Below are 15,601 nucleotides of genomic sequence, written 5' to 3'. Positions count from 1 at the left end.
GTGCTAAATAATAAAATTCCTAATAAAAGTTAGGAAGATGCATACCTTGATTTACTTTAAACTTTCCCAACAATTCTCTTTTCTTCTGTTTCTTTTTTTTCTTTTTCTTTTTCTTTCTTTCTTTGCCGTCTAAGACCCTAAGACCACTCACTTCAGAAAAGCATCAGGTTTATCCCAATTGGCAATGGAAGTACAAGGCAGCCACTTCCTGCCTCTGTGCCAACATAATTATTATTTTCTGCGGGCACAATGCAAAACAACAAAAACAACAGCGAATGGAAGAAGAGTGACATCATTTGACATTTGCCTTGAATGGCTAAGCTATCGCCTGAAGAAAAGAAACCCTCTGCCTCCAAAAAAACGCCTTCGACCCCATTTCTCCCTCCCTCTCCGCTCCACAGTGATGTGCCCCACTCGACTCGGGGGATACAGCAGTGGAGGGGCAAGGGGTGAGAGGGTGCGAGGAAACGCTTTGGAATGTGCTGGAGAAGAGAAGGGGGGCAGTGAACCCTCCAGTGGAAGCCCCCCCCCCCCTTCTTCTCTCAGTAGACACTTGGAGCTGTCTTTTGTCTCAAGGGCCCGAGTCTACAGTGTGTTGTTAGGACAACCAACAGGAACGGACGCCTGACAAAGTACAAAAAGGGGATCCACACACACAGATTGGAGAAAGCAAAGAGGGAGGGAGGGACAGAGCAAGTGCAGGATGTCCTGGTGAGGTGTTCATTAGAATGAAGGAGAAAGATGAAGGAAGAGTAGCCACACACACACAAGCATATTTTACGGCTCTCCCACTCCCAATGTCTCTCCTGTACTATTAGAAGCAGAAAGAAACTGCTTTCTGGCGGTATTTGAAAAGAGGGTTAAAAAAGGCCCTATTCAGCGGCCGCAGCCCTTTATTAACACGCGCTTCTGTAACAGAAGAGGGGGGAAAATCCCCCGCGCGCACGGAGGTTGGTCTCGTGCTCAGGTATGATGTCCTTTCTGTTCTCGCTGCTCGCCTGCCATTGGTCGCCCCGGCTCCGGGGGAGGGGGCCTGTCCGCTCCCCACCCCTCATCGCGGCGGCCCCCTCGCCGCTGTCTGCGCGAGAGTGAATGGAGGAGCGCACAGCATAACGCTGCTCAAACTCCGACCGGCTGAGTGACTGACTGACTGACGCCGCTGTGCCCCGTGAAAGCGGCGCTCTGATTGGGCGAGGCGACATCCACCTGCTGGCTCACAGTCGCTACTACCGAATACCGATACCTATTCGCGATCATCCGAACTGAGGCACTGGAGCTGGAAACACGGGCATTTGGGTCGGGATGACGTGTTCCGAGCCATGCTTTGGAATGAGGAATGCCGTTCCGCTAACTTTTCTCCTCCGCCGCTTCTGTATCGCAGACTTCTCCCCTCCGGAGTCTGGAGCAGTTCATCATCTCTCTCCTGTCAGACTGCTGCGCCATGGCTCCTCTCATCCGGTCACTGATATTATCGATCAAGGGCTTCTCTGTCTAGCTCTGTCTGACTCACTTATCTCTTACAGGGCAAACTCGAGAAAAATGAGGCTACGTCAAACTGTTAAAACAGAAAAGCAGGTACTTGTATGGCACGCAATTTTAACATTAAACAAAATTAGAATTTGTAGCAATTAGTATTCATTATTATATTGCTAATACATATTGTTTAATTACTAGGAATTAATTTAATGGTGAGTAGTCTACTGCCTTATTCTACATTTGATCAATAATACTATTCTTTCCATAGGTTCTGCTGTAACATATTCCTATAGGCTACTGATTATAATCTATTAAACTAGTCACTAGTAATTTTTTTTTGTATTTGTCACTGTCCTGAGTAACATGTACCATTGTCATTGGTAACAAATTACACACTTCTTGTAATTGAAACCTATGAAGATTTGTGGTTCAAATATCAGCTGTTTTTTTCTAACTAGTATGTACTTGCAATTGATGACGGTACCGATTCCACTTTTACTAGTTTTATCTATTCATTATGTAGTAGGTATTTTGTAGTTGTAGTAACTATCCCTATGTATTCTAGTTTGACTAGAACCTAAAATACTAGCACCTATGAGACATTAGCCTAGTAGCATTTTTAATCTTGCTAGTAATATGTTTATTGCAAGATTAGTCTTACATTTAAAGTGAATTAGTTTCAGTAACCTAGTAGTCTACTATTTGCAATATTAAAAAGGAATTGTAATAGTAAAAAAGCAATTGTAACTAGACAGGTTTCATGAAATAAATGTTAATGCAGCTTGCCATAGTAGCCTGCCAGTGTGTAGTGAACAGAAATGTTGCAGGAATGTCACACGGACGTTTCCAGTCGTTTCATCATCATGCGTTGGTCATCCTAATGTCATGTATGACACGGTGACGACTTGCGCTGCTGGTTTTTACGCACCGAGCTGCACGCCAGCAGCCGAAGAACACAGCTCGACCTTCATCGCGATTTATAGTTGTCCTTTTAAACCATGTACCGTGTATTTGATCTATTTTACAAGTTTTTTTTTCCCTAGGTAGAGTGGCTTGTCGGTTTGTAGCCTACTCCTCCTGTTGCGCGTTTAGGTTGGAGAGAAAAGACTCGCCAGCGTTTTCCCGTTTTACTCTCAGACATCTCAATGGCTGGACAACAGGTGCATGTGCCGGAGGTCTGTATTATCAATGGATCGACTGTTGCCATCAACCTCAAAATGCATCGGTTTGATACAATAACGGAAATGTTAAATACTTTATTCACAAAAACTGAGGTTTCTTTTCTCACTTTGGCGGGGACATTTTAGTCCCCAAGGGGAAATCTAGCGCTATTTTTTAAAGTTTAGGGATGTGACGTTATTTTGGTCGATGTTGCATCGGAAAGATTGTCCTGTAATGGTCACAGCGGTAGTGGTGACGACTATTGCAGTGCGATAGAAGAGCACGGCAGACTTGTAATACTGTACTCGTCCACTAGAGGTTTTTCTGTGCATAGGCAAAAAAGATTAGGCTGTGTTATTGTGTAAATGCTTGAAAGAGATGTTGCTCTTTGCCCCGTATGGCTTTTTATTCCTATCTGAGAATGCTCAGGACTCATATAGGGATGGAAGCCATGCAGGGCTGGGGGACTGTGTCGTCATGGAGACTTGGTGCCAACAGCTCTCTTCATATACCAATCATGTGACACTCATACACCTGTCCTGGCATCGGTCTGGGCACAGATACCCATTGAGTCTGGCTGGATGCAGGGAGAATATCTGATTCTGCTCTGCCAATAAAGTCCACAGACGGTTCTCTGAAGTCTTACACTCGCACACACACACACACTGGCTAGACATCTGCTGGCAAGTGACGCTAAAACAGCTGTTCATTTGCATCAGCACCACCAGGTACACACACAAAGTCAGGCCCAAATGTTAATGAACTTGACTGAATGGGGTTAACGTCCTATATAATACAAACTGCATCCGTTTTGAATATAAAGAAACACACAGTTTTATATTATCACGTCTTGTCTGTGCTATAGATTACACGTAGGCCTATCACAACACATCATTAATATAATCATATGTATATATTTGAATCAACCCTCACTGATTATCTGTGTCCCCTCATGTGTTCATCACGGCTCAAATCTTAACAAACTTAATGGGAAACCTTCAAATAATAAAAGAATAACTGTACAGTTGTCTATGTGTGTTCATTTATTGATCCGTAGAACATGGGTTTGTGTTAAAAACACTTTATCATAGTATGAAATGTTTAATATAATGAAAAAAAAAGCTTTGAGTAGAAAATAATGTTTTTTTTTTTATTTAAAATATGTTTGAAATCAAAGGAAGATATATTTTAAGAAAATGAAACATATTTAGAGGATCATTAAGATCTTTTGCAATTATTTTATAACAGGCACATTTTTCCACAAAATATCTATTGTAATATGTCCAAATGTTTTACTTCCAAATGTACTTGTAATTTACATTCTCAAAAGTGATATATTCTTATTACTGTAGTGCAACAACCTTTTTATTAAAGTTAGCATAAAATACAGGTTATTATTTTTCACATTACAGTACATGATAATGAGTCATTTTGCATGACAGTTATTATTATCCACTTATACACACCTACATGTTTAAATATAAATGATAATTACTATTACCCAAATATTAGTTCAAGCTAATCCTAATTACAATAATAAACAATTATCATATTTAGCTGAATTATTGGTGTAGTCAGAACTAGGCAATATATTATCGTTATCAACCTAAATATATAATATAACATAATATAATAATATATATGATGATTATCACCTTGCTATAACAGCAAAAGAAGCGTGTGCGACAACGCCTCCTTGCGTTTAATTCATCACATTACCCAGTCAACGCAATAGTACAGGCGGATATGACGTATGTTCAGCTCTCCTGCAGGCAAAGTGCACGCTTTTCAGTGTTATGAAAGGTGGGAAGTGATTGTGTTGGGTAACAGTGGTCTTTAGGTTACATTACATACGTTGACGTGTAGTGATTGCAGATCTCTCTGTTTCTCTGAATACACCAGAGTTCATTTATCCTGAAACTACCCGCGATCTCTCAACAGCAACAGAATGGCAAAGAGAAAAGAGACACAGCAGAAAACTGACACAAAGAAACCGAAGCAGATTGCAAAGAACAGACCAGCATCCAAAACACGAAAAACCAAAGGTATCTATGCTGCAAAAAAAATGTAACGTTACTTTGTCTGGCTTATGCTCAAACCTAGAATCAAAACCAGTCGCTGAGTTCAAATGCAGCTTTGCAGTTAAACAGGTAAATGAATGAACTAATAGTCAGAATGTAGCGCACAGTTGCTGCAGACAGCTGCAGTGTGCAGGTGTGCAGAGACTCTCGCTTGAGTTCTCTTGTGTAGCTTGTTATTAACTGGTGCACTTAAATGAAAACAGCCCCTCTTCAGTTCATTGTTTCAGTTCAGTGTCATCAATGTATGACATGAGTGTGTGCGGGCATGTTCAGTACATATTTGGGATCATATGTGTGTTTTGGGTACTTGAGGGTGGATTTGAGTACTCTGACCCAGAGATCTGAAGACTTTTTAATGAACGACCCCCCCCAAAACGTTGTTCCTATTGTGACAGACCCTTTCCTGAAATCAAAAGGGTGCTTCTACTAAATACTGAGCAAAGGGTCTGAATACTTAGGACCATGTGATATTTCAGTTTTTCTTTTTTAATAAATCTGCAAAAATGTCAACAATTCTGTGTTTTTCTGTCAATATGGGGTGCTGTGTGTACATTAATGAGGAAAAAAAATTTAATTTAAATGATTTTAGCAAATGGCTGCAATATAACAGAGTGAAAAATTTAAGGGGGTCTGAATACTTTCCCTACCCACTGTATATTTTTGTCATTATTCTAAAGCCAAAGAAAATAAAAAGTGTTACATATATATTGTATAGCAGTGTTCCTTTAGTATCATGATATACTATTACAGTTTTTCTTAACATTTTGAATCAGTTTTTCATTTTAAACATCTATTTTCATTGTATATTTTCGAATTTTGTTGTGTCTTTTTAAGTAGCTGTAGTGGCTAGTAGTTTTAAACAAAAATGCATGTAGTTTTTATTTTAGTTTTAGTTATTTTAGTACATCAAGTTAAACTTAATTAAACTGAGAAATATTGCCTTTCAACTAGCCAGGAGATTTTTTTTTCCAGTCAGTGTTTATATTATTTCAAGTAAATGTTTTGTTTTTGTGGTTTAGTTTTAGTTAACTATAACACAGATACAAATTAGATAAATATTATGTATACATATATAATACTTTAATATTTTTTATTTAAAAAATGAAATCATATGATGCGATTTCATTTTTTCCTTTCTCTTTGGAGTGTTACAAGCTCTTGGTGCATAAAGAAGATCTGTAAGTCGTGGCCTAATGGTTAGAGAGTCGGACTCATAACCCAAAGGTTGTGGGTTCGAGTCTCGTACCGGCAGGGATTGTAGGTGGGGGGAGTGAATGTACAGCGCTCTCTCCACCTTCAATACCACGACTGAGGTCACCATACTTGGCCACATGTCACGTCACTCATTAAAGTTGCAAAGACTAAAGTCTCAAATCCAAAGAGATATTCTTTATAAAAGTTAAGAGTCAGCCACAACTCCCTAAAACGGCTCGTTCGAACACACCCCCACATATCTACCTCACGATGTGGGAAGATTTGCATAACGCCACCCAAATGTTCACGCAAAGAAAGAAGGCGTAACTTTTATTCTCGCTGTAGTATTGTTGTTGCCGCTGCCGCCATGTCCTGAAGACGCTGTGTGTTTCGTTGTGAAAGCGAAACTACTTTGTTTGGTCTTCCAAAAGAGGACAATATCCGCTTCGTCATGCCTGGAGCTGATCCGTGCTGGTCGCTGAGGAAATACATCAACTTAGTGCTGTGGATCGCCGGATCGGCTTTCACCGTTTTCACCGCTCCTTCGCCGGGACCGCCGTTCTCGACCCCGCCGCCTCAGGTCACTCTTGCCCGGCTTCAGCTCACGCTAAGCCAGGGCTTTTGCTCACGCTAGGCCGCTGTGTGTTTCGTTGTGAAAGCGAAACTACTTTGTTTTATTCGGCCAATCACAACGCACTGGATAACTGGCCAATCAGAGCACACCTCGCTTTTTCAGACCGATGTTTGTAAAAATCGACGCGTTTCAAAAAGGCGGGGCATAGAGGAGAAACAATAATGTACAGTATGTGGAAAATAATGCGTTTTTTTTTTTTACTTTAAACTGCATAAACACATTTCATTACACCAAATACACAAAATAATGTTCTTTTTAGCAGCATCATATGACCCCTTTAATATTTTATATAAACATATATATATATATATATTGATGTTATTCAATGTTTATGCAAATTTTTTGCAAGCAAAAGGTGCCAGCACATAATGCGGTACATGTATAAATTATTCTTGACATTGCAACGATGGGCAGATTATTTTCATTTTCCACAAAACTATATAGAGATTTATTTCAAACTGTTGAAAACTGTCAATTGAAAAAAATTATGTTGTTAATTTTAATAATGAAAGAGTAATTATTCTACATAAGTGAATGATCTGCTGTCTGCACTCTAGTACATCTTTATTATGCTGTGATCCATGACCTGTTTGTTTGTTTCAGAAAATAGTATGGTGGACAAAAACAACCGCAAAAACTCCAGGGTGGCATCTCGTGTGTCCAGAAAGGTCAGAGATTCCTCTGATGAGAGAACAAGCAAGTACTTCCAGGACAGTGAAGTGAAAACCGAAGAGCCAGAGGAAATGAGTGACCACAGTGAGGAGATGAGCCCCATGCTCAGTGAGCTCTCATCACCATCAAAACAAGTCAAAGAAGACGAGGAAGAGAGTGAGGATGAGGAGGACTGGGAGGAAGTGGAAGGTACATAGTGTTTTTTGTGAATCATTAGTAATCAGACATGTGTTTAGATTGTATACGTTTATCACAAGTGAGTAACTGTCCTCTATGCTGTCATGTCTTTTACACTGACGGTGTGACTGGTTTGAACTGTGTGCTTTCTCAGAAATGGCAGAACCGCTGGGTCCTGTTGACTCGACTGACCTAGCAGTTGCGTCAAAACCTGTGGAGATTGAGATCGAGACTCCAGACATGGTTCGCAAGAGACAGAGGAAGTGAGTGTTTGTGATAGAGAGTTTAACGAGGGGCAGATTGCCGAGTGATGAAATTCTTTAATGTGGTAAATGCCCGCAAGATAGTTGCAGTCGCATTCACGAGAGGAGCGGTGATGGTCAGACAGATAAAAAGGAAAATCTTTTTCTGGTTCCAGGGAGAAAAGGAAAGCAGAGTTTGAAACTTACCTTCGTCGAATGATGAAACGATTTAACAAGGAACTGCTGGTGGATACCCACAAGGTATGTGTCTGTGTGTTTCTGTTGTAGTTTTTATTTCCAGCTAAATCAACTAAATATATACATACTGATATTCAAAGATTTGGGGTCGGTAAAAGTTTTTAGAAGTCTTTTATGCTCACCAAGGTTTCATTTAATTGAAATATATATACACACACACACACACACACACACACAAATAACACTTTTTTTTTTTCTTTTTTTTTTTTTACAAATTATAAAATGTAATTTACTCCTGTGATGGCAAAGCAGCCATTACTCCAGTCTTCAGTGTCACATGATCCTTCAGAAATTAAGCATTCTTTATTATTTTGTTAAAAACAGCTGTGCTCTTTGATATTTTTGTGAAAACTGTTATACGTTTTCAGGATCCTTTGATTAATAGAAAGTTCAAAAGAACAGCATTTATTTGAAATAGCTTTTTCGTCATGTAAAGTCTTTACTGCCAATATTTTGAATTACCAAATTTTCTGAATAAAATTATGAATTTCTATCTTACTGACCAAACATTTAAATAATATAGTGTATAACAATATCTAACAATATATTCTATCTGTGTTTATTGCAATAATATGTAGTATTCTTCGATCTTAGTTTAATTTTTTTATATTTACTCTGTTAAACAGGTCCACCTTCTTTGCTTGTTGGCCGGTGGTTTATTCCGAAGCAGACTGTGCTGTGAGCCTGACCTGTTGGCTGTTGCTTTGTCAATACTGCCTGCCCACTTTACCACAGTCGCCACAAAACGCATAAACAGTGGCTTCCTGGAGGGGCTTCTCAAATGGTACGCCTAAATTTGTCTTCTTGAATGTATTCCACTTGTTCTGTTAATGAGATCTTCCACCCAAAATTAAAAATTGTCAATATTTACTTATCCTCATGCTGTTCCAAAAGTATATGATATTTTTCTTCTGTGGAATATAAAAGAAGATATTGTGAGAAATGTCTCGTTATATGTCAATGAAATGGAAGTCAGTGGGCTTCAGTGTTGTTTGGTTACCAATGTTCTTCAAAATATCTTCTTTTGTGTTCCAAAGGAAAAAAAAAAAGCATCATATAGGTTTGGAACCATATGAGGGTCCCGATACGGGAGGTTCACAATTTAAACACCACAAAAATGTCTCAACAAAAGTCAACTATTCAATCAACTATTCCTGTGCTGTATGCAAATAGTGTATTGATAATCTCTTGATGATAATTTTTTTGTGGCGTGACCCTGCCCAGGTTTCAAATGACATTCACATTAAACTCTGCCTTACCTGAGAAGAAGGGGGTGGAGTTGAGCACGGTGCTGGAAAACCGAATTGGCTGTTTATCAGCAAGGGACCATGAGGAGATGACCAATGTGAGGGAGATCTCACTTACTTTGACCTCATAGCAGATCACAAAGGCTGCATATACTGTATATAACATTTGAAACATTGTTACAATTTATTGTTACAGTGGTCAACATTTGAAGTAGATCAAAAAAGTTAATCAAAGTTGTCCTAAGACAAGAACACATTTTGGTTTTAGGACAACTTTGATGAAAGGTTTTGATCCACTTCAAATATTGACTAGTATATTTTAAGATGTAGTTTTTCCAGGACTCTTTGACGAATAGAAAGTTCAAAAGAACTTTCAAAAATTCAAAAAATTCATTATAAAAATTTCTCAACAGTAATTTGTAATTTATTCAGTAACCATTTGCTGAATAAAAGTATTTATTTATTTTGAATGGAAGTGTAACGTTTGTCAACTAAGTTTGGTTCTGATCTGCGATGTCACTTCCTGTAGCTGTTCTTATTGGTGTTGCGGTCATTGCGACTCTTCTGTCGATTGGTTCTGTCACTGCAACCCCTTCCTCTGAAGCCACCACCTGCCAGCAAGGTGACTTTGGATTATTATTATATTACTTTTTCTTGTGTACCTATTTGTAGTTTTGATGGCCTGAGCATGTTTATTGTTTTTAGAACAAGACCACACCTACCAAGAGCTCTCCAGAAAAAGATCAGTCTGAGAAACCCTCTCCGGAGCCCAAGATATCTCCTGGAACCAAACGCCCATCATCAGCCCATAATGCTGCAGTAAAAGAGCAAAGAGGTGGAAAGAGAAAGAAAAAGAAAGAGGAAGGAGGAGAGAAAGAGGCAGCAGGGGGACAGAAACCCAAAAACAGCAGCAGAAGAAGTGTAGCTTCAAAAGTGTCATACAAAGAAGTCAGTAGCGAGGAGGAGGAGGAGCAGAGTGAGGAAGAGTTTCAACCAACCAATGAGGACGACAGTGAAGACTCTGACGGGGCCATGAAAGTATGCAGAAAGTCGAAGGTGAAAGGAAAAGGTCAGGCTCCTCGGAGGTCTAGCGAGGTCAAACAGGAGGAGGAGAGCGAAGAGGAAGAAGAGGAGGAAGAGAAGCAGGTGAAGAAACAACGACGTAAAAGAAAGGAGGGGAAAGGGGCGGATGAGTGGTTGGAGGTTTATTTGGAAAGTACGGGGAAGTGGGTGTGTGTTGATGTGGATCAAGGTGTTGGCCAGCCGCAGCTCTGCTCCAATCAGGCGACTCAACCGATCACGTACGTGGTGGCTGTTGATGACGAAGGGTACCTGAAAGATCTTAGCAGCAGGTATGACCCCACGTGGCTGACATCATCACGCCGAAGACGGGTCGATTCAGAATGGTGGGAGGAGACTATGGAGCTCTACAAGTCTCCAGATACTGAAAGAGGACAGAAGGAGAATCAGGAGGTATGTGTGAACATACACTTCTGTTCATAAGTTTGGAGTCAGAAAGATTTTTTTGAAGAAATGAATACTTTTATTCAGGAAGGACACATTACATTGATCAAAAGTGGGAAAAAAGACTGTCCATGTCACAAAAATATATATATTTTTAGCTTTTTATTCATCAAAGAATCCTAAACAATATAGGCAAGGCAAGTTTATTTATATAGCACATTTCGTACACAATGGTAATTCAAAGTGCTTTACATGAAAGGAAGTAAGATAATCATAAAAAAATCACAACAATAAAACAGGGAACTTAAAAACTTATTTAAAATGAATTTAAAACAGTTCAAAATAGAAAATGATTATACATACATGAAATACAGTGCAATCAGTTCGGACATCGCACAGTGCTCATTCAATAAATGCACAGCTAAACAGATGAGTTTTGAGTCTAGATTTGAATGTGACTAATGTTTTAGCTGAAGCTGATTCCAACTGCGGGTGGCAAAATAGCTAAAAGCAGATTCCCCTTGTTTTGTGTGAACCCTTGGTATTTCTAACTGACTCGATCCTAATGATCTGAGTGGTCTGTTAGGTTTATATTCAGTGAGCATATCTGCTATGTATTTAGGTCCTAGGCCATTGAGTGATTTATAAACGAGTAAAAGTACTTTAAAAGCAATCCCAAATATAACTGGAAGCCAGTGTAAGGACCTGAGGACTGGTGTGATATGCTCAGATTTTCTGGTTCTAGTCAGAATCCTGGCAGCAGCGTTCTGGATTTATATAATATATCAAAGTTATCACAAAAATTGTAATCAGCATGACTGTTTTTAGCATTGATAATAGTAAGAAATGTTTAGAGCACCAAATCAGTATGTTAGAATGATTTCTGGAGGATCATGTGGCACTGAAGACCAGATTCATGGCTGCTAAAAATTCAGCTTTGCCCTCAAAGGAATAAATTGCATTTTTAAACATACTGAAATTGAAAACAGTTATTTTAAATTGTAAATATATTTCACAATATCACTATTTTTACTGTATTTTTCAAATAAATATATTTTCTTTTAAATAAATCAAATAAATGCAGCCTTGGTGACCATAAGAGACGTCTTTCATGAATGGTAGTGTACACACTAACGTATCTACATCACACGTGGCGTGCATGACTCACCTGTGCTCCTCATCCACAGATGCAGGCAAAGTTATTGGACAAGCCTTTGCCGACATCCATCTCAGAATACAAGAACCATCCACTGTATGCACTAAAGAGGCACCTGCTAAAATACGAGGCCATCTACCCCTCTACTGCCGCTGTCCTGGGTTACTGCAGAGGAGAGCCAGTCTATTCACGGTAAACTCTATATAGTTTGTATGCTACAAGTGAATATATGGCATCACAACCTTATAATGTACAGCATGAAAGATGGATGAATATTCCTATGTAAATCTGCTTTACAAAAACATACTGTTTGAATTAGAAAATATATTATTGCAGATAAATCACTAATTATTTTCATGTTATGATCAAAAACCAGTAAATGGCTGATATTAAATTCTATTCTATTTTGTCTAAACAAATCTAAAATAAAACATTTTAAATGGTTTAAGGGAATTTAGGCATCACAATGCTATAATGCATGTATAAAATGGATATTGCATTTGGGATTTGCTAAAGGTTACATTAACAGTTATTATATTATTTTTATAGTATTTTTAAAGATGAACTAAGTCAGTGTTATTTTAGTATTATTTATATACTATCATATTATTTATCAATATTTTGAATTATATTTTATTTTTATTGAACATTTTTATATTTTGAGTTTCGTTTACATTTTTATTTTAGTTTAGTGATATTTTTTGTCATTTTTAATATTAATCTTAATTAATTTGATCCAATATTTATATTTTATTTTATTTCAGCATTATTTAAATTACAGAAAACAAATTTTTCCAATACAATAAAAAACAATCCTCAAATCTGAGATGCTACAACAAATACAAATGCAGGCCATTTGTGTTTATGATGTTCATTTATTTTCAGAGACTGTGTGCACACGCTCCATTCTAGAGATACCTGGCTGAAGGAAGCAAGAACCGTTCGACTGGGAGAGGAGCCGTACAAGGTCTGTTCTGGTCATAATTTAATGTGTTTTTTCCTTTTTTTCATGTGTATTTGACCTTTTTACAATAAATGACGACTTCTTTTAAAGCTAATTTTTTTAAGCTAATGTCTGTCAGATGGTGCTTGGTTTTTCCAACCGTTCTCGTAAAGCCAGGATGATTTCCGAGCAGAAAGATGTCAAAGATCTGCCTCTTTTTGGAGTCTGGCAAACTGAAGAGTACCAGCCTCCGATCTCCATTGATGGCAAAGTGAGTTCAAATTATCTTAATAAAGTTAAAGTTAATAAACATATTTGCATATTTCCTGGAGTGCTGATCTGAATTTATATGTGGTTGTATGTTTCAGGTACCACGTAATGAGTTCGGGAACGTGTACATGTTTAAGTCATGCATGTTACCAGTAGGATGTGTTCACCTGCATTTGCCTAATCTGCACAGAGTGGCTCGAAAACTGAACATAGACTGTGCTGTAGCAGTGACGGGTTTTGATTACCATTGTGGATTTGCACATGCAGTGTAAGTTTGAGTGCCTTCATGTGTTTGTAATAACATGTCCTAACCTGGTGGAATACAATGAAAGCTATCTTTTTTTTTCCACGTACATATTTTGTCCAGCCATGACTGTCACATTCCACAGTAGTTTCACATTCAGGCTACGTTTACACGACAACGATGTAGTCAAAAACGGAAAAGTTTTTCCCTTTAAAGTTTCACGTATGCACGATAACGTTTTCAAAACGATTTGCGTTTATACATATCCGTGAAAACGGCCAAAAACGCTGTATTACATATGCCAGGCCAGTAGTTGGCACTGTCACCTTGTTAGTAAACAGTACCTGTAGGGAAGTGACGATTATATGGAAGCCCAAACAAAGACGTTTGGGCACGGGGGTGAAAAAAACAGCATTTCAGGCGGTCGCGCACCGGACGAGAAGCATCACGTCGCGCCACGTCTTTAAAATTCAAATGCATTATTTTCTATGAGTAGGCACACCGGCGGCGTCTGTCCGCGGTGCCCAGCTACGTCGTGTTGTACTTGTAAGAATTGTTCTTGAAATGCCGAAAATTTGACGCTACAGCAGAGCAGCTCCTCTTCTTCATTTTCTCTGATGCACTAACTCTGCAGCAGCACTTCTTCTTCGTCATCTCATCTGATGCACTCACTCAACCAAGCATTCTAACCACAACCTCGCCCCTCCTCACCCCCCAACCATTAGAATTTCTGTAGGTGGGAATTATTTGTAGTGATATTCCAATGAGCTGCTTTGTGATATCACAAAGCCCGGAAAACAAACTCTGTAGTCCAAACGAGCCGTTCGCTGTAGTTCTTGAAAAGGGATTTTTAAAAAACGAAATATCTCCCTTTGTAGTGGACTTTGAGATTTGTAACTTTCTAGATCTTTTTTATGCCCAAACATACACACTGACTAAAATTAAAAAAGTGAAAAAGCATAATAGGACCCCTTTAAAATCGACACGTACTGCGCATGTCTACATGCCTAACACGTACTACGCACGCGCATGATGCCATCGTTTTCAAAGATTCACGTTTTGGGTGTTCACACGGAAACGATTACGGTGGCGTTTTCAAAAACTTGCACTTTGAAACCCGTTTTTAAAAATATGCCTTTTCAGTCCCCAAAACGCCATTGTCGTGTAAACGAACAGGGAAAACGCATAACAAGTTTCCCGCCTGAAAACGTTGTCGTGTAAATGGCCCCTCAGTGTTTCTCATTCTGTAAGAAATGGCCAGTGCTTGTTCCATTCATTTCATACATGGTAAATAAAACAAGAGTATAATGTGCATAAATAATGTGCATATAAATGTATGAAGGTGTTTTCTGTCAAATCTGTAATTGAATTGGCTCAATATATTTCAGTAACGATGGCTATATTGTCTGTGAAGAACACCAAGAAATCCTGAAAGCAGCCTGGGAAAACGAGCAAGATATCCAGCAAAAGAAAGAACAAGAGGTGTGTGGATTTTTTTGAAGTTCTTTCTTTGTAAGTTATGTTGTCTTTCACAACAGCATCACCATCTAAAACGCTCTAGTGTTACAAAAATGTGTCAACTTTACCTAACACTGAAGAAATATTTTGTCTAGGAAATAGTACTTTTGATTTTAGAGTGAACAATTTGTGTTTTGGAAATATTATGGTTGAATCTTTTAACAGAAACGTGAGAAGCGTGTGGTGGCTAACTGGACACTACTGGTCAAAGGCCTGTTGATAAAAGAGAGGCTGAAGCGTCGCTATGGGCAGCAGGGGCTGGCATCAGGGGCGGGGCTTAAGCAAGAAAAAGAAGGTGGGGCTGAAGGACTGTCCTCAGATGAGGAAGAAGAGGGCGGGGCTCAGACAGCTCCACCCTCTCTGACTAGTTCATGGCCGCAGAACAGGCAAGAGGAGCAAGAGGAAAAGATCATAAGGCGTGTAACTAAACGAGAGAAACGTGGAGAGGAGAAAAATCTCTTCCCTTTTGAAAAAGTTTGACTAAATCGGCCCTTTATTATTTCACATACCTTATCCTCCTTTTAAATGCTTTTCTACATTAATAAGCATGTATTGTCTGTGTATCTGTTAGATCTACATCACTACCCCCAACCTTTTATAACTGCAATAGCTGCATATGCAGGGAATTTTGAAAATGTCAAGCATTTGTTTCATTATCTTTCCGGACTGTACATTTGTCTTTGTATCAAAATACATATTTTTATAGAACATGCTATTGAAAAAAAAACATGCAAATAAACAACTGGTATGTTGGAGTTTTTGTGTCTGTGAATTATGAGTTCCAAAAAGTCTTTCACTCTTTGTAAGTGGCACCTGGAGTTCTGGTGGTGCACAGAAAAGTACTTTTGACTATTAATTGGAAAA

At 38.8% G+C, this 15,601-nt stretch overlaps 1 protein-coding gene across 2 annotated transcripts; it reads left to right on the top strand.

Annotated features, from left to right (window-relative positions):
- Positions 1-4,354: 4,354 nt before the first annotated feature.
- xpc (xeroderma pigmentosum, complementation group C) lies at positions 4,355-15,454 on the top strand. Of its 2 annotated transcripts, none has more exons than XM_016239616.1 (15): positions 4,355-4,440; positions 4,579-4,682; positions 7,150-7,407; positions 7,550-7,658; positions 7,814-7,898; positions 8,522-8,679; positions 9,120-9,240; positions 9,672-9,764; positions 9,848-10,615; positions 11,794-11,954; positions 12,648-12,729; positions 12,845-12,976; positions 13,074-13,243; positions 14,608-14,701; positions 14,903-15,454. In XM_016239616.1, the coding sequence occupies exons 1-15, from the start codon at positions 4,391-4,393 to the stop codon at positions 15,215-15,217; spliced, it is 2,700 nt and encodes an 899-aa protein (XP_016095102.1). In that variant the 5' UTR covers positions 4,355-4,390; the 3' UTR covers positions 15,218-15,454. The 2 variants fall into 2 exon arrangements, with proteins under 2 accessions (XP_016095102.1, XP_016095103.1); XM_016239617.1 differs by having other exon boundaries at positions 4,360-4,440; positions 4,540-4,682.
- Positions 15,455-15,601: the final 147 nt, after the last annotated feature.

This window comes from Sinocyclocheilus grahami, unplaced genomic scaffold, assembly GCF_001515645.1.
Source record: "Sinocyclocheilus grahami isolate Dianchi unplaced genomic scaffold, SAMN03320097.WGS_v1.1 scaffold570.1, whole genome shotgun sequence".
Taxonomy (NCBI): domain Eukaryota; kingdom Metazoa; phylum Chordata; class Actinopteri; order Cypriniformes; family Cyprinidae; genus Sinocyclocheilus; species Sinocyclocheilus grahami.
This window is presented reverse-complemented; position numbering and strand designations above follow the sequence as displayed.